This window comes from Phyllobates terribilis, unplaced genomic scaffold (genome assembly GCF_046119375.1).
Source record: "Phyllobates terribilis strain yellow unplaced genomic scaffold, ASM4611937v1 Scaffold_1__5_contigs__length_1240528914, whole genome shotgun sequence".
Lineage (NCBI taxonomy): Eukaryota > Metazoa > Chordata > Amphibia > Anura > Dendrobatidae > Phyllobates > Phyllobates terribilis.
The window spans coordinates 337071327-337095472 of record NW_027362761.1 but is presented as its reverse complement, the minus strand read 5'-3'; the positions used below and the strand labels follow the sequence as shown (position 1 = coordinate 337095472).

Sequence of the window (24146 nt, the reverse complement as noted above, 5' to 3'; positions counted from 1 at the left end):
GCAGCGTTTCGTCTTGAGCTTCCTCAGGCCCTTAAGGTCCACAATGTTTTCCACAGGCCCTTACTGAAATATGTGGAACCTCTTGAGCCCTCACCCCTACCGCCGCCCCCAATAATGGTTGATGGTAATCTGGAGTTTCAGATTTCAAGGATTGTAGATTCTCGTCTCCAACGTCGTTCCCTACAATACTTTGTGCACTGGAAGGGTTATGGTCCAGAGGAGAGGATGTGGGTTTCACCATCAGAGGTGAACGCTCCCTGGTTGGTTCGTTCACTCCACACCTCTTATCCTGAGAAACTTGGTCCTGAGTGTCTAGAGGCCACTCGTAGAGGGGGGTACTGTAACGGGTGTGAAAGATATGACAGACAGTCGCCCTGCAGTTGGTTTGGCATTACAGACACATTCTTAGATCTGTCTCACTCTAGGACCTAGCGGCTACCTCCTTCCTGCTAATTGACACCCAGGCCTGGGTGTTTAAATACTTTCTGTTTGCTACAGGAAGGTGCCGGTGATATTCACATGTTCCCTTGTGGAGGTTTGAAGCTATTGCAGTCAGCTTATTTCCTCTCTGGTGCCTATGAGGACATTTAGTGTAATCTCTCTGAAGTCGGCTCAAGCTAAGTTACTTTCCCCCATGTTTGTCTCTCTTGTTGTCTTTAGTTGTTAGTGGGAACTGACTAGTGCTCACCCCCCATTTCCCTATCCAGGGCCAAGCTCTAGGGAAATACAGAGTTTAAGTTCCTGTGCGGCGATTGGTGAGGAACCAATATAGGAACGTTAGGGGAGACAGGGTGATATCAGATCAGCCTAGGAGGTCTCCACTCCCCTTTTCCCTAGTGTCTGGGCTCCCTTCCCCTCTTCCCTTTCTGTTGCACTTAGTCTTTCCTACACCTTGCACGACACAAATATAAGCTGTGTAAAATAAAAAACATAATGTAGTTATGCCTATGGCACAAAGAAAAAGAATACCTAAGAGGTTAAAGAAATTAGATCATACAGTGGGTACGGAAAGTATTCAGACCCCTTTAAATTTTTCACTCTTTGTTTCATTGCAGCCATTTGGTAAATTCTAAAAAGTTCATTTTTTTCTCATTAAAATACACTCTGCACCCCATCTTGACTGAAAAAAACAGAAATGTAGAAATTTTTGCAAATTTATTAAAAAAGAAAAACTGAAATATCACATGGTCATAAGTATTCAGACCCTTTGCTCAGTATTGAGTAGAAGCACCCTTTTGAGCTAGTACAGCCATGAGTCTTCTTGGGAATGATGCAACAAGTTTATCACACCTGGATTTGGGGATCCTCTGCCATTCTTCCTTGCTTATCCTCTCCAGTTCCATCAGGTTGGATGGTGAACGTTGGTGGACAGCCATTTTCAGGTCTCTCCAGAGATGCTTAATTGGGTATAGGTCAGGGCTCTGGCTGGGCCAGTCAAGAATGGTCACAGAGTTGTTCTGAAGCCACTCCTTTGATATTTTAGCTGTGCGCTTAGGGTCATTGTCTTGTTAAAAGGTGAACCTTCGGCCAAGTCTGAGGTCCAGAGCACTCTGGAAGAGGTTTTCATCCAGGGTATCTCTGTACTTGGCTGCATTCATGTTTCCTTCAAATGCAACCAATCGTCCTGTCCCTGCAGCTGAAAAACACCCCCTTAGCATGATGCTGCCACCACCATGTTTCACTGTTGGGGTTGTATTGGGCAGGTGATGAGCAGTGCATGGTTTTCTCCACACATACCGCTTAGAATTATCACCAAAAAGTTCTATCTTCGTCTCATCAGACCAGAGAATCTTATTTCTCATAGTCTAAGAGTCCTTCATGTGTTTTTGAGCAAACTCTTTGCGGGCTTTCATATGTCTTGCACTGAGGACAGGCTTCCGTCGGGCCACTCTGCATAAAGGCCCGACTGGTGGAGGGCTGTAGTGATAGTTGACTTTGTGGAACTTTCTCCCTTCTGGAGCTCAGACACAGTGATCTTGGGGTTCTTCTTTACCACTCTCATCAAGGCTCTTCTCCCACGATTGCTCAGTTTGGCTGGACGGCCAAGTCTAGGAAGACTTCTGGTGATCCCAAACTTCTTCCATTTAAGGATTATGGAGGCCACTGTGCTCTTAGGAACCTTGAATAATGCAGAAATTCTTTTGTAACCGTGGCCAGATCTGTGCCTTGCCACAATTCTGCCTCTGAGCTCCTTGGGCAGTTCCTTTGAGCTCATGATTCTCATTTGGTCTGACATGCACTGTGAGCTGTGAGGTCTTATATAGACAGGTGTGTGCCTTTACAAATAAAGTCCTATCAGTTTAATTAAACACAGCTGGACTCCAATAAAGGAGTAGAACCATCTCAAGGAGGATCACAAGGAAATAGACAGCATGTGACTTAAATATGAGTGTCTGAGCAAAGGGTCTGAATACTTATGATCATGTGATATTTCAGTTTTTCTTTTTTAATAAATTTACAAAAATTTCTACATTTTGGGGGTTTTTTCAGTCAAGATGGGATGCACAGTGTACTTTAAAGAGAAAAAAAATGAATTTTTTAGAATTTACCAAATGGCTGCAACGAAACAAAGAGTGAAAAATTTAAAGGGGTCTGAATACTTTCCGTACTCACTGTATATTTATGTATTTTATTTAAATAATTTAAAGTGGTGCTCCTCAACCAGCAGATCTAGAGCCACATGTGCTTCCCATCAGTTTTCCACTGTAATTTCTATTGCACATTGGTGGTAAGAAGAATGCCAGCATTACTTTAACATGGAGCTAACACCATTTAATTTCTTAAGAAAAATCATGTGCATGTACGTTATTACACGGGTGACCAGATGTGGAGGGGGCTCATGAGGTGGTCTTCCACACTCGGTAGATGCCGGCTGTGTTACATCACAGCAGCCGATGCTAAGCTCTGACTGCTGCTAACCATTTAAATGACGCTGTTAATTTCTTACAGAGGCATTTAAATGGCATGGTTGATGACCTGCTGAAGGCCCCCATTGTTGCTATCTTGATATTCTTGTGATGCTTAGGCACACATTAAGCTTCATAGGAGATCTCAATTTTCACTATATTTTATTTATTTATTTTACTCACTTATATAGCGCCATTAATTCCACAGCGATTTACAGATGTTATCATCACTGTTCCCATTGGGGTCACAATCTAGATTCTCTATCAGTATGTCTTTGGAGTGTAGGAGGAACCTGGAGGAAACCCATGCAAACACGGGGAGAACATACAAACTCCTTGCAGATGTTGTCGTTGGTTGGATTTGAATTGACCCCATTTCTGCAAGGATGCAGTGCTAACCACTGAGCCACCGTGCTGCCCTATATACTGCAATACTGCTGTGTTGTGTATATAGTTTATGTGATTGAAAGATTGGGGGTTCAAATCTGCTTTGAGGACTGAAAAAAAAGTTAAAAAAAATACAATAATTATTATAGTTTGATACACTCCTTTTCCACCCATTAAAAATAAAGAAATTTAAAAGATAAACATCTGGTATCGCCACATATGTGAAAGTCTGGACTATCAAAATATAAAATTAATCCATACAATAGATGCAGTAAAAAGAAAAAATCAAAACGCTACAATTGCGTTTTTTCATTCACCACACCTCTCTAAATAAAATGCAATAAAAAGTGATCAAAATGTTGTACGTACCTCAATTGGTATTAATAAAACCATCAGCTCAACACACAAAAAACAAGCCTTCACACAGAAAAAGAAATAATTTTAGTGGTCTTGAAAATTGGCAACACAAACCAATTTTTTTTTTCTTTACAAATTTTCACATTTTTTTTCCCCCACTTAAAAAAAGGAAGTTTGTTATCACTGCACTCTCGTTCTCACCTGGAAAATCACACTGCAAGGTCATAGTTACCATACAGTGAACACCATAAAAAAAAAAAAATGGCAGTATTTTTTTTTTTTTTGCACCATTTCATCCCACTTTGATTTTTTTACACTTTTCACAACATTATATGGTAAAATTAATAGTGTCTTGTAAAACTATAACTCATCACTCAAAATACAAGACCTCACACAGCTGTCAATGGAAACATAAAAATGTTACATGTCTTGGAAGAAGGGAAGAGAAAAACGAAAGTGCAAAAATTAAAATTGGCTGCAAAGGCAAGAGGTTAAAGATTGATATTTCATCGTATTAATATTAATAAACAGTTATACTTGAAGTAGCTTAAAAAAGTTGGACCTCTGCGTTTTAGAAAATACAAGCTGTAGAGTAGAGCTAGTATATTTTTCCTTATATATTTATGGCTGTGTGCCCACTATGCGTTTTTTAAGCGTTTCCACAGCAGCAATTCCGCTGCAGAAACGCCTAAAAACGCTTGGTAGAAGGTCTGCCATGTTCCCCAATGATAATCCGCATGTGCTGTGCACATGCTGCGGAAATTTCCGCTGCGGATTATCATTGCGGAAAAATCAGCAGCACTACCAATTATTTTGCGGAAGCGCTGCGTTTTCGCCGCCATTGACTTGCATTGGAACGCATGTCATCCGCATCACTGAATCTGTACATGCGGATTCCATGCATTTAAATGTGTGGATGGTACCTGGGTTTGGAGAAGAGGAGACTCTCCTCGGGACCCGGGTACCATAGTACCTGTAAAAAAAAGAATAAAATAAAAAATAAATATTCTACTTACCTTCTGATGGCCCGCAGTGTCCTGGTCGCGGCTTGCCGGCAGCTCGCGGTGGACTCAAGGACCTGTGGTTACATCATTTAGTCATGTGACGGGTCACGCGACCGCTGACGTCGGCAGGTCCTTTAATGTACCGCGAGCTGCCGGCAAGCCAAGACAAGGACACCGGGGACCATCAGAAGGTAAGAATATTATTTATTTTTTACCATTCTTTCGGTTACACTATATAAATCCATGCCATTTGCTAAAATCGCTTGTAAAGCGCCTGTTAACCCGCATGCAGAAATGCATGTGAAGAACGCTTGTCCCTGGCAGGAAAAATGCATGTTTAATCCGCATGCGTTTTTTCTGCCAGGGAGATGCCGAAACGCTCAGGAAAAATCCGGAGCATTTCTGCATCATGGGCACATAGCCTAACAGTCTGGTAAATCGCATTAGTATGAATGCTTAAAACTACTACTTACATAATAAAATCCATCTTCATCAATTTCACCAAACACCGTAATTATATCACCTGTGCAAAATGTAATTTCCGCCTACAAGAGGATCAGAGATTAAAGTGTTAACCAATTTCTAACTTTCACATTTTTCATCATAAAGCATTTTATTTTCTGCCAAGTACCAAATATATATTTCTAGACTTTCGTTTTATTAAAAGTCTTAAAGCTCAGGTCAAAGGTAGCAGTTTTCCGCCACATGATTTACATTCACATTTTGTGATAGCTTTGACTGAAAAAGCTTCAATGGCTTTTCTGCGTAAGATTGGACATGCTGTGGGTTTGAACATTTCCAGCTTTTCTTCAATTCCTCCTAGATTTTTTTCTGCTAAATGTGGATAGGATATGTATAACTCCATCCATATAAATTAAATACTAATTACTAAATTAATTAAATTATTGTTAATTGCTAAATATTACATTTATCTATCTAAAAGCATGATACCATTGGACAGTTAATTTAATTTAGTATTACATGCAAAAAGTGTGAGAAAATTCTATTGTCAATCAATTTATGTGGGCAGAAGCAAGTAGGACTCACAGATTATGTGATATCTTTCCCTCATACTGGATAAGATGGACCTGACAGATGTGCTATCACTTGTATACTAAATTGTATTTGAATACATATTAAACACACAAATGTTCACACATATAAAGACATAAACTGTCACTATTAAACCCTCAGCTAAAAAAATACAATGCTTAAACCAAATAAATCCACGAGGTGCATGATTACAAAGCTAATTTAGCCATGAATTCACATAAATATCAAATAGCAACTCCACATATCAGTTACAAAAAGGAGGAAAACCCAGGGTTTTTGTGACTATAAAAATTCATTGTTTATATTTATCATAAAAATATTTAAATAAGCGAGAAAAAGTGTAAAGATAGACAGAACTATACGTAGGTAACAAGGCATAGGAGCATATGAAAAAAGCACACAAAGAACTTGTAAATTATAATATTACTACATTTTATTTAAACATATTAAAAATATATTAAAAGTAAAAATAATTTGGACTAGGATGATATACAGTGGCTTGAGAAAGTATTCACCCCTTTGGCATTTTTCTTGTTTTGCTACCTCACAACCTAGAATTTCACTGTTTGTTCTTTTGAGGGTTTGCATCAGTTCAAGTAAAGAACATGCCTACAACTGTGAACATTTGGCTTTCTTGTTATTGTGAAGCAAACAACAAATAGGACAAAATGACTGAAAACTTTAGTGTGCATAACTATTCACCCCTCAGTACTTTGTAGAGTCTCTTTTTGCAGCAATTACAGCTGCAATTCACTTTGGATAAGTCTCTATGAGCTTTCCACATCTTGAACCTGGGAATTTTGCCAATTCAAGCAAAACTTCTCCAATTTCTTCAAGTTAGATGGTTTTATCTGATGAACAGCAATCTTCAAGTTTGACCACAGATTCTCTATTGGATTAAGGTCTGGACTTTGACTAGGTCACTCCAAAACATTTACACGTTTCCCCTTAAACCACTCGAGTGTTGCTTTAGCAGTATGCTTTTGGTCATTATCTTGTTGGAAGGTGAACCTCCATCCCAGTCTCAAATCACTGACAGACTGAAACAGATATTGCTCAAGAATATACCTGTATTTCGCACCATCCATCTTCCCCTCGACTTTCGCACCATCCATTTTCCCTGTCCAAGTTGCCGAAAAACATCCCCACAGCATGATGCTGCCACCACCATGTTTCACTTTTGGGATGGAGTTCTTGGTGTGTTGGTTTGGCGCCAGACATAGCGTTTACCTTGGTGGCCAAAAAGTTCAATTATGGTCTCATCTGACCCCAGCACCTATTTTGAATTATTTTATCCCATAAATTTAATTTATGCCTATATTTTTCTCACTTCTCTAACTTAGACTATTTAGTGTTGATGCATCACACACAAATTGGATTACAGAAAATATTTATAAACACAGGTTGCAATGTAAAAAATAGGTAAAAAGCCAAGGGGGGTGAATACTTTTGCAAGCCACTGTGCAGCAAACTGACCAATAAATGGCACCACAAACTAAGCTAGGTTAGTTATCACATGAAAAGCACATAATGTATGGAGCAAGCTCATGACAAACTATTAGAGGATAACAGCAGGTAGATAAGAAGCCCATAGTTAAGAAATATTAAATAAGTAGTACAGTATATAACCTGGTAACAGAAGATAGATAACAGCAGATATCTGAAAAAGTTGCAGTAGAAACATGAGTTTTGCAAACAGAGTGTGTTTAACCAAACAATAATATATAGATATACCTTAGCTTTTTGCTGCGGTGCCACTAACCCAACGTGAATTTCGGTGGGCGTGCCTTCTTCTGGGGTAAGATATATACAAAATGAAAGGCAAACTGGTCATATATACATATGCAAACAGTAGCAGTATCATGGTATATTTTTCGCCACATACCTATAACATGATACTCTTACTGTATGTTTTTAATATGCATTTATGACAACTGTGTCTTTCATATGTATATATGAAAAACGGTTATGCACACATATCTTTTTGTTCTATTGTTGCAAGTGTGCATATACTGCCGTATTACCTATGTACGTTTTTTTTGGTCTTTGTAATTAGTCTCAGGTAGAGACTAAGGGCATGAGGGCCAGAAACGCGTAACCTGTGTTTCTTTCCTATGTGATTTTATGTGCCGACTGCTTGGTGTTTTTTACTCTTGTACAAAGAATTCAACAATAAATCTATCTATTTTATTATAAGCCCTTCTGCTGGTCAAAAATTTTTTGGACTTACTTATGCGTGCTTGTGGACCATGCAGTAAAACAGGTGAGTTGAAACACTAACTCTTTCTGCAAGGAATTTGTACAGTCTGAATAGGTACGGTATCTTACCTGGGGGGCGGTGGAGCGGGGGTCACAGGAGGCAGAGTCCTTCAAGAAGCCGGCGAAAGTGGAGGAATGCTGCAGATCCTGGGTGTGAGAAGGCGGTGCTCCAGCAGCGGGAAGTTGCAGGGGTGATGGAGCTGGATCGCAGGGCCCTCCGTTCCCTGCCTCAGGAGCCCGGCAGCGAAAGAGGTGAGGTGCTCTGTAAGGCAGAGCGGCAGGCGCTCTTTTCTGGTGGCCGCGGCCATCTTCATGAAGCGTGATCTACAGGAAAATGGCAACCGACATTCCAGTCTGCGCATGCGCCGGCTCGAGCTGCCATTTTCCTGTAGATCACGTTTCAGGAAGATGGCTCAGGTCACCAGAAAGCAGAGCATGCCGCACCGCTCTGCCTTACCGCTGACAGCCAGACACCAGCCCTGCAGCATCTCACCTCTTCTGCCGCCGCCTACAGGTTCCTGAGGGAGGGAACAGAGGGCCCTGCGATTGCGCTCCACCACCAACGCAACTACCCGGTAAGCTTACGTTCGGACCATAAGACACACCCCCCATTTTCCTCCCAAATTTTTTTTTGGGGGGGGAGTGCGTCTTATGGTCCGAAAAATGCTATACTCATAAAATGTCAATATGGTTGGCGTGGGCAACTAGAGGTTTGGCAACTTCCACCTGTTCTCTCTTCAATTTAATCAGTGCAGCAGAATGCACTAAGAGGTGCTGAACTAGATAATAATTACATTCTTTACTGGTTTTATTTTTAGATAGGGAACCCAGAATGACTGTTCAGTCAGGAGAATTAGACATTGGCTTCAAGGAGTGATTAAAATACATGCTTTACCTCAACATCGACATTAGGCGAGCTCTCCCTTGGATCATAGTCATACAGAGCAACCATTCTCCTTGTGGAAACAGAGTGTTGCCTTCCACTTCTCCTGTTTCGTTCTGTGCCAATTAAGAAAAAAAAATCCGTACATTTAATTTACACCACAAGTCTTAAAAAAAATCTGAATTTGTGATCAAACTAACAAGCTGGACAAAAGACCACATAGTGAAGTAGAAGCTGAAATGGGCAATGATGACAGTTCTCTGCTACACACTGGTTCTTTCTTCCTAAAATACCCTATAAGAAGATGGCCCCTTCAGCATGAGTAAATACAATGGCATCAACTTATGTGTCTGCACAGATAAACACCATTTATGTACCATTTTGTTCTCCAAGCTGCATCATATAAAAGAATGCATTAGCAGTGTTAATTCTACTTCTTAACTCTCCAGTTTATAGCTATAGGCATATGCCCATGAATTTGCTGAACTTTATACATTTTTGTGTGAATCGAAGTACAAAATAAAATAGTTTTTTGTTATTGTTTTTTTAATTTTTGATTCCTTGCAAATAATTTATTCCTAATTTGTATTTGTGATCTGTTGATTGAAGAACATAAATCACTGTTCCCTTTAAAGGGAATCTGTCACCAGGTTTTTGCTATGTAATCTGAGAGCAGTATGACATGGGGCCCGAGACTCTGATTACAGCATTGTGTCACTTGCTGGTCTGCATGCTGTCATTTTGATTGAATTAGTTTTCTCCGCTACAGATCTAGCAGCGCTCAGAATGCTGTAAAACCCAAAGCTGTTAATTAGTGGTGAGGGTGTGGTTACACAGAGCAGTTGACTAAGAGGCATGATACACCTAGTCCTTTAGTGATAATCTGCTGATAAAACACTAATTTTATTGAAACAGCAACATACTGCCTAGTAAGTGTCACATCACTGGAATCAGGCTATCAGCCCCTACATCATGTTACTCTCAAATTACATTGCAAAAACCTGTTGACAGATTCCATTTAAGTTGCACTATAATGTGTCCCAACAGCTTAAAAATTCTAATTGCACAGGGACAGTTTGGAAACATACACCCCTTTCTTTGCTCTAGGGTGCTGACATTAAACGTTTTATTACCTTATACCACTAGAGAGGCTGTAATTAGCCATCTCCCTGCTCAAATCAGGTATGGTGTCATTAACCCTTTTTCTGCACTAGACAATCTTACAGTTTTAGATCGCCAAGAACAAATACATTACCTTCTTCATCAGGATTGAAGACAACCAATCCTTCTATGTCCTAGAAACTTGAAATTTTACCATCCAAGCTAAGTATGGCTAATTATTCGGGGCTATAAAGCATCATGTATTTGCCGCTGTTTTCATCTGATTGTTTTAGAAGGAAATGTGCCCAAGTTCCTAACTCATTGCACCAGCTAAAAAAGCTTAGACAAAAAAAGTCTGGAATAAGAATGATATGAATAAGAGTAGGTTTTGGATCTGCACAGTATATTAGGCTGGAATATACTGTATATTGCAATTGTATAACTGGTATTGTAAGCAGTACTGGATTTATTTTTTAAGAACCTGCAGGCACATGTTGTCTGGAGTCTTGGACTCTATCCATCAAGAAGACACTTTATGTCACATATGCTCTTATAACATAGAAGAAAATTGGAATGTGCTTTAAACACTGTTCATGTACTCGCCACTCTGCAGGCCAACACTATTTTACCATTAGCAACTGCTGAAGTAAGTTTTACAGCAAGGCTGGCAGAGATGGCCGGTGGCTTGTGTGCACAGAGCACAGCTGCTTGACAAATAAGTGCTTTTTTTGTGGACTGTTCTCATTACCAGTTATTAAACTGTAATCGGTGAATTGGTTTATTTGTTGCTGTGTCAAATGTATAACTGTTGAATTCCAGATTGTCGGACTAGACTAAAATGATCAACTAAGGAATGTGCTCCTCAGACCACAGGCCAATAAAACTTTCACACTTCTTATCTATGAACTGCTCCAATATTTATGGCCACAACTCTTTCTCCCCCCTCCCATACTAATAGTTTTGCTTCACGTCACTTGTCTCATCTATTGCACTATTTTTGGGACCTGTTGTGTATAATTATGTGACTCTTCAGATTTTGTGTTATTCTATGCCTGATGAAGAGGCCTGAGTAGTCTCGAAAGCTTGCAATTTGTTACCATCTTTTCAGTTAGCCATTAAAATGTATCAACTGCTGAGGACTCTCAAATCTTAATATATATATTTATATATATATATATTCTCAATAAATGCCGATTTAACCACATAAATATCTATTAATAAGCATACATTGTACATTTATTTCTATGTGGCATTTAAAAAAGAAAAACTAGTAGCACCGAAAACTATAAAATAACAATAAAAACAAAACAATACTCACCTGGGAAATCCGCCGCCATTCTAGCACTGCTGCTCAAGCGAAGATGTTACCTACATCCACATGACCACTGCAGCCAATCATACACACAGGCATCGCTACTGAGGTCCGTGATGATCACGGCCCTTTGGGCGTGATAACATGATTTGCAAGAAGTGGCATCATCACTAGCTCTGCAAAACTTGCGCCTCTTTCATTCAAGTCATTGTGCCTCTGAAGCCAGGTGTACGCTCCCTGACTTCAGAGGCGCACTGCGCATGTATGGAGGCAAAGAAGCCTGAAATCAACTGAGGAGCCTTAGATGAAGCTTCTTCTTTGCTTTTGGACATGCATGCGCAGGGCTCCTCTGAAGCCGGGGAGCATGCACCTGGCTTCAAAGGTGCAATGATGTGCAGGAAAGAAAGTCGCGCACCAGTTTTGCATAGGCCTGGGATGACACCGGCTCTTGCAAATCATGTTACCATGCCGACAAGGGCGTAATAACATGCTTAGTGGGACGGCTAGTCTGGGGAAACAAACGCCCCATCAACTAGTCAAAATATTAATTTGTATATGAAAAACAGACTTTAGAAATACTTTTTCTAAAGATATGTTAATGTGTCATCAAGAATAAAGGCAGGGAATTTATAAAGGAAGATAAAAATGCTAGTGATATGGAAGTCCTGTCAGGTTCCCTTTACGTGAAAACTAAGGGGCTTCAGTAGGGGCACTATTTCTCTGTACTTACCGCAATACATGTCCCTCTCCTTGTCTTTAAAAGTTGGGAGGTATGCCCTGAAACTGCACCTATGCGCCGTGACCCCTCCAATTTTTTTATTGGGGGGAGGGGGCAATTAGAACTTTAGCTTTAGGTCCCTATGATTTTTTTTTGTATGCTCCTGGCAAAAATCTAAAAATATAAGCACATAAACATACACATATCCCTTATACGTGTATTCAGTAAATATCAACACACTTGGACCATGTTAGCCAGAAGGTTTTATATACCATATTCATCTATATACACTTTCTGTGTTACTATAAATGTGAACTTTTATAAATGACCACTCTCATCTAAACTTGCTTGCCAGATTACCTGAGAGTAAGCTTATATGGGTAATACATGCGGTGCTTTACTCCGTAGCCTGGAATCTGGGGACGTGTCTCATTAGAACACAGCATGCTGAGCTGCCAATCCCAAAATGGCCACTCCCATGAACTGGGATTCTCTCATAACACATTCACAGTAATTTTTTCAAAGGTGATTTATTCCATGTTTATTTATATATACAGCCTCCTTACTATGATATATGCTAATAAGTGTAAAGGTATCTTTAAGTTTAAAGGAAAGGTGCCACAAACAAAAAAAAATCAAAAATTGAAAAAAATGTAAATGATTAATGTTTTACATCATTAAAAACTAATTACATTTAAAAAAAAATTAAATATGAAAAATAATTTTAAAAGGTTTGGTATTTCCACTTTTAAACACTAGAGGGAATAGTTGCTGAAATTTGCCAGTGTATAGCTAGCTCACAATACAACTGCAGTAAATGTGGTCTGGATCTGCTCACGTGTGTAACGTCACTCCTCTTCTCCCCTTCTGGGTGTTTGCAACATGATAAGAAAGGATGAAGTTTAGGATCAAACTGAGGAGCAATATTGTTTGTAACTGCCAGTGATATTGGCAAGTAGCCTGTCACCGAAGACGGCTAGCAGCGCAGGTTCTGTTAAGATGGTGCTGCTCACTGTATCATAAGCTGGGATTAGATACAGGCCTAAATGTAGTTTATCACATGATGGGATTGGATATTGAGCTCAGCGGAATGTATCACACAGGATGGGATTAGTATCTAATGTATGTAAGATGTGACCCCGCTTCGTCCACTTTTATGGGAGCGGTGGTGAAATGTGTGACCCTGCTCTGTCTACTTTTATGGGAGCAGTGGTGTAATGTTTTACCCTGCTCTGTCCACTATATTACTACTCCCATAGAAGAAGAGGAAGCAGGGTCACATTAGTGCCCTACAGTATAATGGCCCCATATAGTGCCCTACAGTATAATGGCCTCATATAGTGCTCCATAGTATAATGGCCCCATATAGTACCCTACAGTATAATGGCCCATATAGTGCTTCACAGTATAATGGCCCTGACTCGCCCAGGGGAATGGGGATGACTCGGGTATCCGGGCCTTTATCCTTGGGGATGTCGCAGTGGTCGGCTCCCGGGGCCCGTACCCTGGGGTCTCTCTTTAAAAAGGGAAAATTGGTTAAGTTTATAAAAGAGTTTGTGACGCCACCTGTGGCTTCTGGTGAGGATCACAAGCGCTGCTCAGTCCACTGAGGCCGATGATAAGGCAGCTTGATGGTATAGCTCCCCACAGGTGGAGCTAGGCCTCAGGGCAGTGAATAACAGGGAATGGAATGCAGGACAGGCGAGACCCAGCCGGGTCCGAGCAAGAACAGGGACAGACACGATAGTCACTTCAGTACCTTTTGCTGATGGAAATTCAGGCACGTCCCGGAGCACTGTAGGGTGAAGGGTGCATGTCAGGATCCTCCCCAATGAGCGGGTTTTGGGACTCCTGTTGCTTGCTTCTGCGTAGTAAGTTTCTGATCTGCCTGGAGCTAGGCCTAACTTTGTCTCTGTCCTGCGCAGGCTGACCTTGTGGTAGGGCCTTTCCTTGGAGTGCACGCTCCCGACTTACGAGGCCTATGTGTCTCCTGGCTCTGTTACGTATCAGCACTTTAGCAATCCTGGGACTTGTAGTTCTCCAGGGATTCCGGTTTGCCTTACTGGGTCATAGAGATCCCGGTAAGCTTCGGACCCGGTGTCCGGTAAAGGATTCGGGGTGAGCTAGGTAAGCTCCTCTGCCCCCTATGTACTAACTCTCCACTCGCCTTCGGCCTACTCGGGCCCTCACTAGGCTACTCACACTAACGGCAGCTTGCCGCGCTTCACCGATCTTATGGCGCCGGCACACCTAAAGCTCACCTCTCTGAGCTACAACTGAGTCTCGACTGTGCTCCACCGCAGACTACCCTCTCTCAGGCTTCTACTGCAGGAACTCTCTCAACAGGTTTGCTCTCTGTTGACTCCAGTCTAGACTAACTGCTGCCTGGCTCCACCTTCCCTTTTTATCTATCCCTAACGGGCTCCCTCTGGTGGTCTGAGGTGGAAGGTGGAGATGTGTGAATGGTTATGGGGGCCTCTTGTGGAGGAATCCATTAATACACCCTTCTAGGATCTGTGATACCAAGCGCAACTGGGCGTCACAGCCCCATATAGTGGCCTTCAGAATATTGGCCCCGTATAGTGCACCACACTATAATGTGCCTCACATAGTGCTCCACAGTATAATGGCCCCATATGATACCTCACAGAATAATCGCCCCATATAGTGCATCACACTACAATGTGCCTCACATAGTGCTCCACAGTATAATGGCCCCATATAGTGCTCCACAGTATAATGGCTTCATATAGTGCTCCACAGTATAATGGCCCCATATAGTGCCCCACGGTATAATGTGCCCCACAGATTAAAGGCCTCATATAGTGCTCCACAGTATAATGGCCCCATATAGTGCCCTACAGTATATTGGCCCCGTATAGTGCACCACACTATAATGTGCCTCACATAGTGCTTCACAGTATAATGGCCCATATAGTGTTCCACAGTATAATGGTCCCATATAGTGCACATTTATAGACATCATATGGGCAGTCCAGAATTGTTTAAAGGCATAGTAATCTTAGTGTACATAAACTTTTGACTTTGCAGTAAGTAATAAAAATGCCTAAAAACATTATCTCTCTCATTATTCTGGCATTTGGCAAATATTAAAAATTATGGTAATCCTAATTGACCTAAAACGGGAAAGATTTATTCTGATTTCATGTCAGATATTGAGAAAAACGTGCATATGTGTGTTTTTATATAGTGTTTGTAAACTTCTGGTTTCAACTGTATATGACCCCCCATCCTGGTATATGACCCCCATCCTGGTATAGGTCGCTCCATCCTGGTCTATGTCGCCATCCTGGTATATGGCCCGCATCCTGGTAGAGGTCCCTCCATTCTGGTATGTGGCCCCCATCTTCGTTTAATGCCCCCATCCTGATATAAAGTGAAAACAAAAGGGTAACAATGTTTTGAACGTTTGACTTTCAGGCTCCATATCTCACCATCCACTACTGCTTTGAACTTGACACTACCATCATTTTATAGACAATCATCTTTGCTATCTCATACATAAATTTCACTTGCAATGATTTAGCATACGATTAGTTATGCAGATTCTTGCCATGTCACCGCATTGTTACTGGTTTGCTCCTAAAAACGTTGGAGACGAGAATCTACAATCCTCGAAATCTGAAACTCCAGATTGCCATCAACCATTACTGGGGGGCGGCAGTAGAGGTGAGGGCTCAAGAGGTTCCACATACTTCTTGAGTAAGGACCTGTGGAAAACATTGTGGACCTTAAGGGCCTGAGGAAGCTCAAGACGAAACGCTGCTGGGTTAATGACAGGGTTATTTTATAAGGACCAATAAACCTAGGTCCCAACTTCCAAGAAGGAACTTTCAATCTTATATTCCTGGTTGACAACCACACATTCATTCACATTCTGGTCCGGACCTGGCAAGCGTTTTCTGTCAGCCATACATTTATACCTGTCTCCCATGATCTTTAAATTACTTACAACCCCCTGCCACACCAAGGAGAGCGACAAAGCAAAACGTTCCTCCTCAGGAACTCCCAAAGCTTCTCCCCCACTAAAGGTGCCAAACTGTGGATGGTAACCATATGCACCAAAGAACGGTGACCTGCCAGTGGATTCTTGATGATTATTGTCAAGAAGATAATGGTAAATTCTGCCAGCTGTAAGTAGGATGCCCAATCCTCCCTATTTTCTGAGACGAAACACCTGAGGTAGGTCCCCAAATTCTGATTGACCCGCTCGGTCTGTCCATTCGACTGAGGATGGAAAACAGAGGAAAAGGACAGCTGCACCCCCAGTGGAGAACAGAATGCCTTCCAGAACTTGGAAACAAACTGGGTCCCCAATCTGACACCACATCGGAGGGAATCCCGTGAAGCTTCACAAGCTCATTTATGAACACTTGAGCAAGTGTTTTGGCATTTGCAAGTGCAGGTAATGCAATGAAGTGAACCATTTTACTGAACCAATCTACACTGTGTGCAGAATTATTAGGCAAGTTGTATTTTAGAGGATTATTTTTATTATTGATCAACAACTATGTTCTCAATCAACCCAAAAGACTCATAAATATCCAAGCTTAATATTTTTGGAAGATGGAGTGGTTTTTTTTTCAGATTTGGCTATCTTAGGAGGATATCTGTTTGTGCAGGTAATTATTACTGTGCAGAATTATTAGGCAACTTAATAAAAACCAAATCTAATCCCATCTCACTTGTTTATTTTCACCAGGTAAACCAATATCAGTGCACAAAATTTAGAAATAAACATTTCTGACATGCAAAAACAAAAAAAATTAGTGATCAATATAGCCACCTTTCTTTATGATGACACTCAACAGCCTTCCATCCATAGATTCTGTCAGTTGCTTGATCTGTTTTCGATCAACATTGCGTTCAGCAGCCACCACAGCCTCTCAGACACTGTTCCGAGAGGTGTACTGTTTTCCCTCCCTGTAGATCTCACATTTTATGATGGACCACAGGTTCTCTATGATGGTTCAGATCAGGTGAACAAGGGGGCCATATCATTATTTTTTCTTCTTTTAGACATTTACTGGCCAGCCATGCTGTGGAGTAGTTGGATGCATGTGATGGAGCATTGTCCTGCATGAAAATCATGTTTTTCTTGAACGATACCGACTTCTACCTGTACCACTGCTTGAAGAAGTTGTCTTCCAGAAACTGGCAGTAGGTCTGGGAGTTGAGCTTTACTCCATCCTCAACCTGCAAAGGTCCCACAAGTTCATCTTTGATGATACCAGCCCATACCAGTACCCCACCTCCAACTTGCTAGAGTCTGAGTCGGAGTGGAGCTCTCTGCCCTTTACAGATCCAGCCTCTGGCCCATCCATCTGGACAATCAAGAGTCACTCTCATTTCATCAGTCCATAAAACCTTTGAAAAATCAGTCTTAAGATATTACTTGGCCCATTCTTGACGTTTTATCTTATGTTTCTTGTTCAAAGGTGGTCGTTTTTCAGCCTTCCTTACCTTGGCCATGTCCCTGAGTATCGCACACCTTGTGCTTTTTGATACTCCAGTAACGTTGCAGCTCTGAAATGTGGCAAAACTGGTGGCAAATGGCATCTTGGCAGCTTCACGCTTGATTTTCCTCAATTCATGGGCAGTTATTTTGCGCCTTTTTTGGCCAACACGCTTCTTGCGACCCTGTTGGCTATTTGCCATGAAACGCTTGATTGTTCGGTGATCACGCTTCAGAAGTTTGGAAATTTCAAGACTGCTACATCCCTCTGCAAGAGATCTCACAATTTTGGACTTTTCAGAGTCCGTCAAATCTCTCTTCTGACCCATTTTGCCAAAGGAAAGGAAGTTGCCTAATAATTAAGCACACCTTATATAGGGTGTTGATGTCATTAGTCAACACCCCTCCTCATTACAGAGATGCACATCACCAGATTTACTTTAATTGGTAGTTGACTCTCAAGCCTATGCAGCTTGGAGTAGGACAACATGTATAAAAAGTATCATGTGATCAAAATACTCATTTGCCTAATAATGCTGCACACAGTGTACAACCACCAAAACCACCGTTTTGCCTGCAGAAACCGGTAGGTCAGTAATAAAATCCATAGACAAGAGTGTCCATGGCCTACTAGGGATAGGTAGCGAAAGAAGAGTACCAGACGGACAGATATGCGAATCCTTAGAACTCGTGCAAATACTACAATCATATACGTGTTCAATCACATCTCAATGCAACCCCAGCCTCCAAAAACGACGAGAGAGGAGGTCCGCGGTTGCCTTACCACCTGGATGACCAGCAAGCACAGAGTTATGATGTTCCTTAATTACCTTGCGGCACAGATTAGATGGTACAAATAACCTTCCTGAATGGCAGGAGGCAGTGGCGTCCCCCTGAGCCTCCCCCTCCCAACACCTCACCCTCCAGTTCAGGATATAATGCTGAAATGACTACGCTATTCTGTAATATCAGGGCAGGGTTCTCATGATCACCGCCACCAGGGAAGCTCCGGGACAAAGCATCAGCCTTGACATTTTTGACCACTAGACAAAAAGTAACAACAAAATTGAACCTAGTAAAAAACAGACCATCTGGCTTGCCTAAGGTTGAGACGTTTAGCTGACTGGAGATATGACAGGTTGTTATGGTCAGTAATAGGATGGACAGCCCCCTCCAACCAATATCGCCATTCTTCGAACGCAAATTTGATCGCCAAAAGTTCCCTATTACCCACATCATAATTTCTCTCAGCTGAAGACAATTTTTTTAGAAGAAGGACGTCATTTATCAGGGGACGGACCCTGAGACAACACAGCCCCAACCCCCACATCCAACACATCAATTTCCACAACAAAGGGTTGGGAAACATTGGGTTGATTGAGTATAGGTGCACTGGCAAAATAATTCTTTAAGGAAGAAAAAGCCTGGATGGAGGCATCCGACCATTTGGAAAAATCAGACCCCTTCTTAGTCATGTCAGTAACGGGTTTCACAATTACTGAGTAATTTTGGATGAATTTATGGTAAAAATCAGTAAAGCCCAGAAAACGTTGTAGAGCCTCCAGGTTCTCGGGACGGTCCTAGTCAAGGACTGCACGAATCTTCTCCGGATCCACCCGAAAAACCGAAGTTGACAACAAGTACCCCAAAAACTGCACCTCCTGAATGTCGAAAACACATTTTTCTAGTTTGGCATAAAGTTTGTTATCCCTTAATATCTGGAGCACCTGTTCAACATGCCCCCGATGTGTCCCAAAATCAGGTGAGTAAATCAAAATAGCGTCCAGATAGACCACCACAAACCTCCTCACCAAATGATTGAAAATATCATTTATGTAATGCTGGAATACCTTACGTGCATTGGTCAAACCAAAAGGCATAACCAGAAATACCCTTCAGGGGTATTGAACGCTGTTTTCCATTCGTCCCCTTCTCTGATTCTAACCAGATTGTAGGCTCCCCTTAAATCCAACTTGGAGAATACCTTAGCTCGTACAACCTGCTGAACAAATCAGGAATCAGAGGAAGAGGGTATGGATCTCGGATGGTAATTTGATTTAATTCCTGGAAATCTAAACAGGGACGTAGACCGCCATCTTTTTTCTTCACGAAGAAGAACCCACAATGAAATCCTTCATGGCTTGTCTCTCAGGGCCAGAAAGATTATACAGTCTGGACTTCAGTAGTTTAGCTCCGGGGGTCAGGTTATTAGGACAGTCATATGCATGATGAGGAGGTAAATCCTGACACCCCCTCTTGGAAAAAACGTCCTCAAAACCAGACAGAAAAGCAGGTAATATTTCCGTAGAGACTGTAGCAAGGGAAATATTGAAACAGTTCTCATGGCAGTAATCTCACCATTCAATAATCTCCCACGGCTTGCCAATCTACCAACGGATTATTTTTCACCACCCAGGAAAGACCCAAAACAATTGGGGTGGGAAGACTGTCCAGGACATAGCAAGGGATTATTTCACAATGAACAGACCCCACCCTCAGTTTTACATTATGTACAATCTGAGTAAATGCTTTCTGTGCAAGTGGCGCCAAGTCGATGGCGAAGATGGAAATAGGCTTAGCTAAAGTACAGCAAGCAAGACCATGAGTTTTCACAAACTCAGCATCAATCATGCTGACTCTGGCTCTACTGTCAACAAACAGAAATTTTATCGGTTTTGCTCTCTAGCACCACCTCTGTTGTCAGGACAAACTGGGAATTGCAGGTTGGCGACAAATGCACCCCTAGCTTATCCAACTCCAGACTACCAAGAGTTAATAGTCTCTTTTTGTTTAGGAATTGAAGGACAGGTCCCAATAAAATGTCCCTTTTTCCCACAAAAAAATACACCTTTTTTCTTGCGAATCTCTGGGGAAATGTATGATGTAAAGGCGCCCCCTAACTTCATGGGTTCCTCCACCTTCCCCAGTACTCCCCCGGCAGAGGTACATAACCCCGACAAGAAGACACCGGATAAGGTGGTCTCACCCGTCTATCCCGATTTCGTCTATCAAGACGTATGGCCAACGACATGACAGCCTCCAAGGACTGAGGGGTTTTTAAATACTGCCAAGGCATCATTCAACCTTTCAGAAAGACCCTCACAAAATTAGCTTCTAAGGGCTGAGTCATTCAATTTAGAACCCGTTGCCCATCTACGGAATTCAGAACTGTACGTCTCCACTGACCGATTCCCCTGCTGGAGGCGACGTAGCCTAGACTCAGCCAAGGCGACTTGGTCAGAGTGATCATAGATGAGGGCCAGAGCCCCGAATAAACCCTCTACAGACTGGAGACAAATTGAATCATGCGGTAAAGAAAACGCTAAGGACTGAGGATCTCCCTGCAGTAGAGAGATCACAATTCTTACTCGTTGCTCCTCACTTCCAGAGGAGTAAGGAGAAAGTCTAAAATACAGTTTGCAAAAACTATCCCTACCCCTGAAAACCTGTCCGGGATGGTAACTTTGGGTTCAGGCTCGACAGGCCTACCTGCAGAGACCCCCACATTAGCGACCTGTAGCCGCTGATGCTGTTGCTGAACCTCACAGCGGAGGTTATTCACCTCCAGAGACAGACTGCTCTGCAACTGAACCCATACCAAGGAGAAAGAAAAAAAAAATTAAACCCAAGTGTTAGTTTTTGTTTTTTTTTCCTAAATGTGCACGGCCGGTGATAATGTCACGCAAGGTGTGTGAAAGATTAAGTGCAACACAAAGGGAATGGGGGAAAGGGAGCCCAGACTCTAGGGAAAGAGTGGATACCTCCTAGGCTGATCTGAAATCAGCCTGTCTCCACTAACGTCCCTATATTGGTTCTTCACCAATCGCCGCACGCGAACCTAAACCCTGTATTTCCCTGGCGCTTGGCTCTGGATAGGGAAGGGGGGGTGAGCACTAGTTGATCCCCACTAAGGAATAAAGACAACAAGAGAGACAAACATGGGGGAAAGTAGCTTAGCTTTAGCCAACTTTAGAGAGATAACTCCAAGCGTCCTCCTAGCACCAGAGAAAGCTAGCAGTCTGAGAGCTCCACGCATTCACAAGGAAACATGTGAGTATCACCGGCACATTCCTGCTGCAAAGTGAAACTATTTAAACACCCAGGTCAGGGTGTCAATTAGTAGGAATGAGGTAGCCACTGGGTCCTAGCGTGAAACAGCTAAGAAGGTGTCTGTAATGCCAAACGAAGAGATCTTTGCAACCAACTGCAGGGTGACTGTCACATCTGACACATTCGTGACAGATAGCCCCTTTTTTCCCTTGTTTTTTCCACACACATTTGCAACCACCAGAGCCTAGTCTATTGACATTTGTCTTATCACTCCAAATCACCTCTTTCCAATCTTCTGTTCACTTTTCGTACTTTTTTGCAAACTCGAGCCGACGCGTCTTATGACGATATTGAAGTTGAAGCGTCTTCACTTTTTTTTGAGTCACCATTCAAGACTTGTGTAACATTGCATTGCACAGTGCTTACATGGATGTCTGTGATCTCACTATTACGAAGCATGCGAGTCACCTCCACTACCGTGTTTGTCGCACCAGAACTAATAAACCTTGTGATAAGTCAACTTGTTGACTCCAATATTTTGCCTGGATATTCACCTCTTGGCTTTAGAATGGATGGACGGACTTCATTTCATATTCTTCCAACTGTCATGGCATTCACATGATGCAGTTTGGCAATCTTGGCTGAGAGACAGCTATCGATGAGCTAGATGATGCGGTTTCTCTTTTCTTGGGAAATCTTCATGGATGCTCCTTGATTCAAAACAGTGACCTTTCCCTTGGAAATCCACCTAATAACACACTGAGCTATTAGGATATGTGAGAGCAGGTTGTATTTTATAGTATACAGGAAGAAAAAGATTTTTACACCATCAGGGGAAAACAATAATAATGCAGTGACATGACAAGAACCTGCATAACTAATCATATGCTAAATAGTGGTAAGTCAAATTTATGTAGAGATAGCCAAGATGAAGGTCTACAATATGATGGTAGTCTCACATTAAAAGCAGTAGTGGATGGTGAGATGGAGCCTGAAAGTCAAAAGTTAAAAACATTGTTACCCTTTTGCTCTTCACTGTATGACCTCCATCCTGGAATATGTCCCCATCCTGGTATATGTCCCCTATCCTGGTATATGCTCCCACATATATTCAATGCAAATAAAATAAAACACTTATAGAGTGCTCCACAGAATAATGGCTCCATGTAGTGCTCCACAATATAATGGCCTCATATAATGCCCCATAGTTTAATGGCCCTATATAGTGCCCTACAGTATAATGTGCCCTACAGTATAATGGTCTCATATAGTGCTCAACAGTATAATGGCCCCACAGTATAATGTGCACCACAGTATAATGGCCTAATATAGTGCCCCACAGTATAATGGCCTAATATAGTGCCACATAGTATAATGTGTCCCACACTATAATGTGCCTTATATAGTGCTCCACAGTATAATGGCCCATATAGTGCCCCACACTATAATGTGCCTCACATAGTGCTCCGCAGTAGAATGGCCCCATATAGTGCCCTAAAGTATAATGGCCCCATATAGTGCCGTATAGTATAATGGCCCCATATAGTACCCCACAGTATAATAGCCCCATGTAGTGTCCTACAGTTTAATGGCCCCATATAGTGCTCCACAATATAATGGCCCCGTATAGTACCCCACAGTATAATGTCCCCATATAGGACCCCACAGTATAATGTGCCCCGTGTAGTGCATCCTGGTATATGGCACTCCCATCCTGGTATATGGCCCCTCCTTTCTGGTATATGGCCCCTCCATCCTGGTATATATCCCTCCATCCTGGTATATGCTCCCACATATAGTCAATGCATATAAAAAAACAAACGCTTGTACTTGCTTGCCTTCCCTGCACTCATACGTAGTGCAGTATCCTGTTCAGTGTGTTTAGAGCAGCGTGATACTTTCCCTGCTGTGAACAGGTCGGTGTTGAGCGGTGATCGCATCCTGTTCTGTTATACTGATGACAGGCTGCAATCACTGCTCCCCACTGCTGCAGATACTCACCTCACCCTGGACCTCTGCTCCCCGACACCTTCTCTCCCAGGCAGCTCCTGTCATCGCACACACTGAGCAGTGTGTGCAATGATAGGGGAAAGTGGAACCCGCAACATACACTGCTGGCTTCACAAAGATGGCCGCTATCTCCTCCCACAGCTGTGACCTGGACAGCCCAGGGGGCGAGCCCAGGTCACAGCTAGAGGCAGGAGGAGCAGCCTCAATACAAGAGATGCGGATGGACAGCAACCACAGGCTCTTGTACCCAGGTCTGCTGTATTTGAGGTACGTTTCGTGCTCAGATACTTACACACCCCCAAATGCAAATGGCAGCCCCCAGTGACTGAAATAAAAATTAATAAAAAAAAACTATTAAAGTAGTACATTTAATGTTGTATTAAAAATAGTTGATTATATAACCAATAATTATTAATACAAAATAAAAAATTGCAGCACCTTCCCTTTAAGTCACAAGATTAAATTAAAGGAGTTGTATGGCAAAAACAAATTATCATCTATTCACAGGATAGGTAACAAGTTAGTGATCAGTGGGGGTCTGACCACTGGGACCCTCACTGATCAGCAGAACAAGGAATTTTTATCCCCATTATAATGAAGCCGCAGTGCACACATGCGACCTGCGCTCCA

At 42.1% G+C, this 24146-nt stretch overlaps 1 protein-coding gene across 24 annotated transcripts in view; it reads right to left on the bottom strand.

Annotated features, from left to right (window-relative positions):
* RIMBP2 (RIMS binding protein 2) overlaps window positions 1–24146 on the bottom strand; it is a 711286-nt gene that overhangs the window by 19699 nt on the left and 667441 nt on the right. For all 24 annotated transcript variants that reach the window (XM_073676113.1, XM_073676112.1, XM_073676118.1 and 21 more), the window contains 2 exons: window positions 8862–8965; window positions 5128–5199 (listed from right to left, as the gene is read on the bottom strand). In XM_073676113.1, the coding sequence (XP_073532214.1) occupies window positions 5128–5199; window positions 8862–8965 (176 nt within the window). The remainder of the gene's footprint in view (window positions 1–5127; window positions 5200–8861; window positions 8966–24146) is intronic.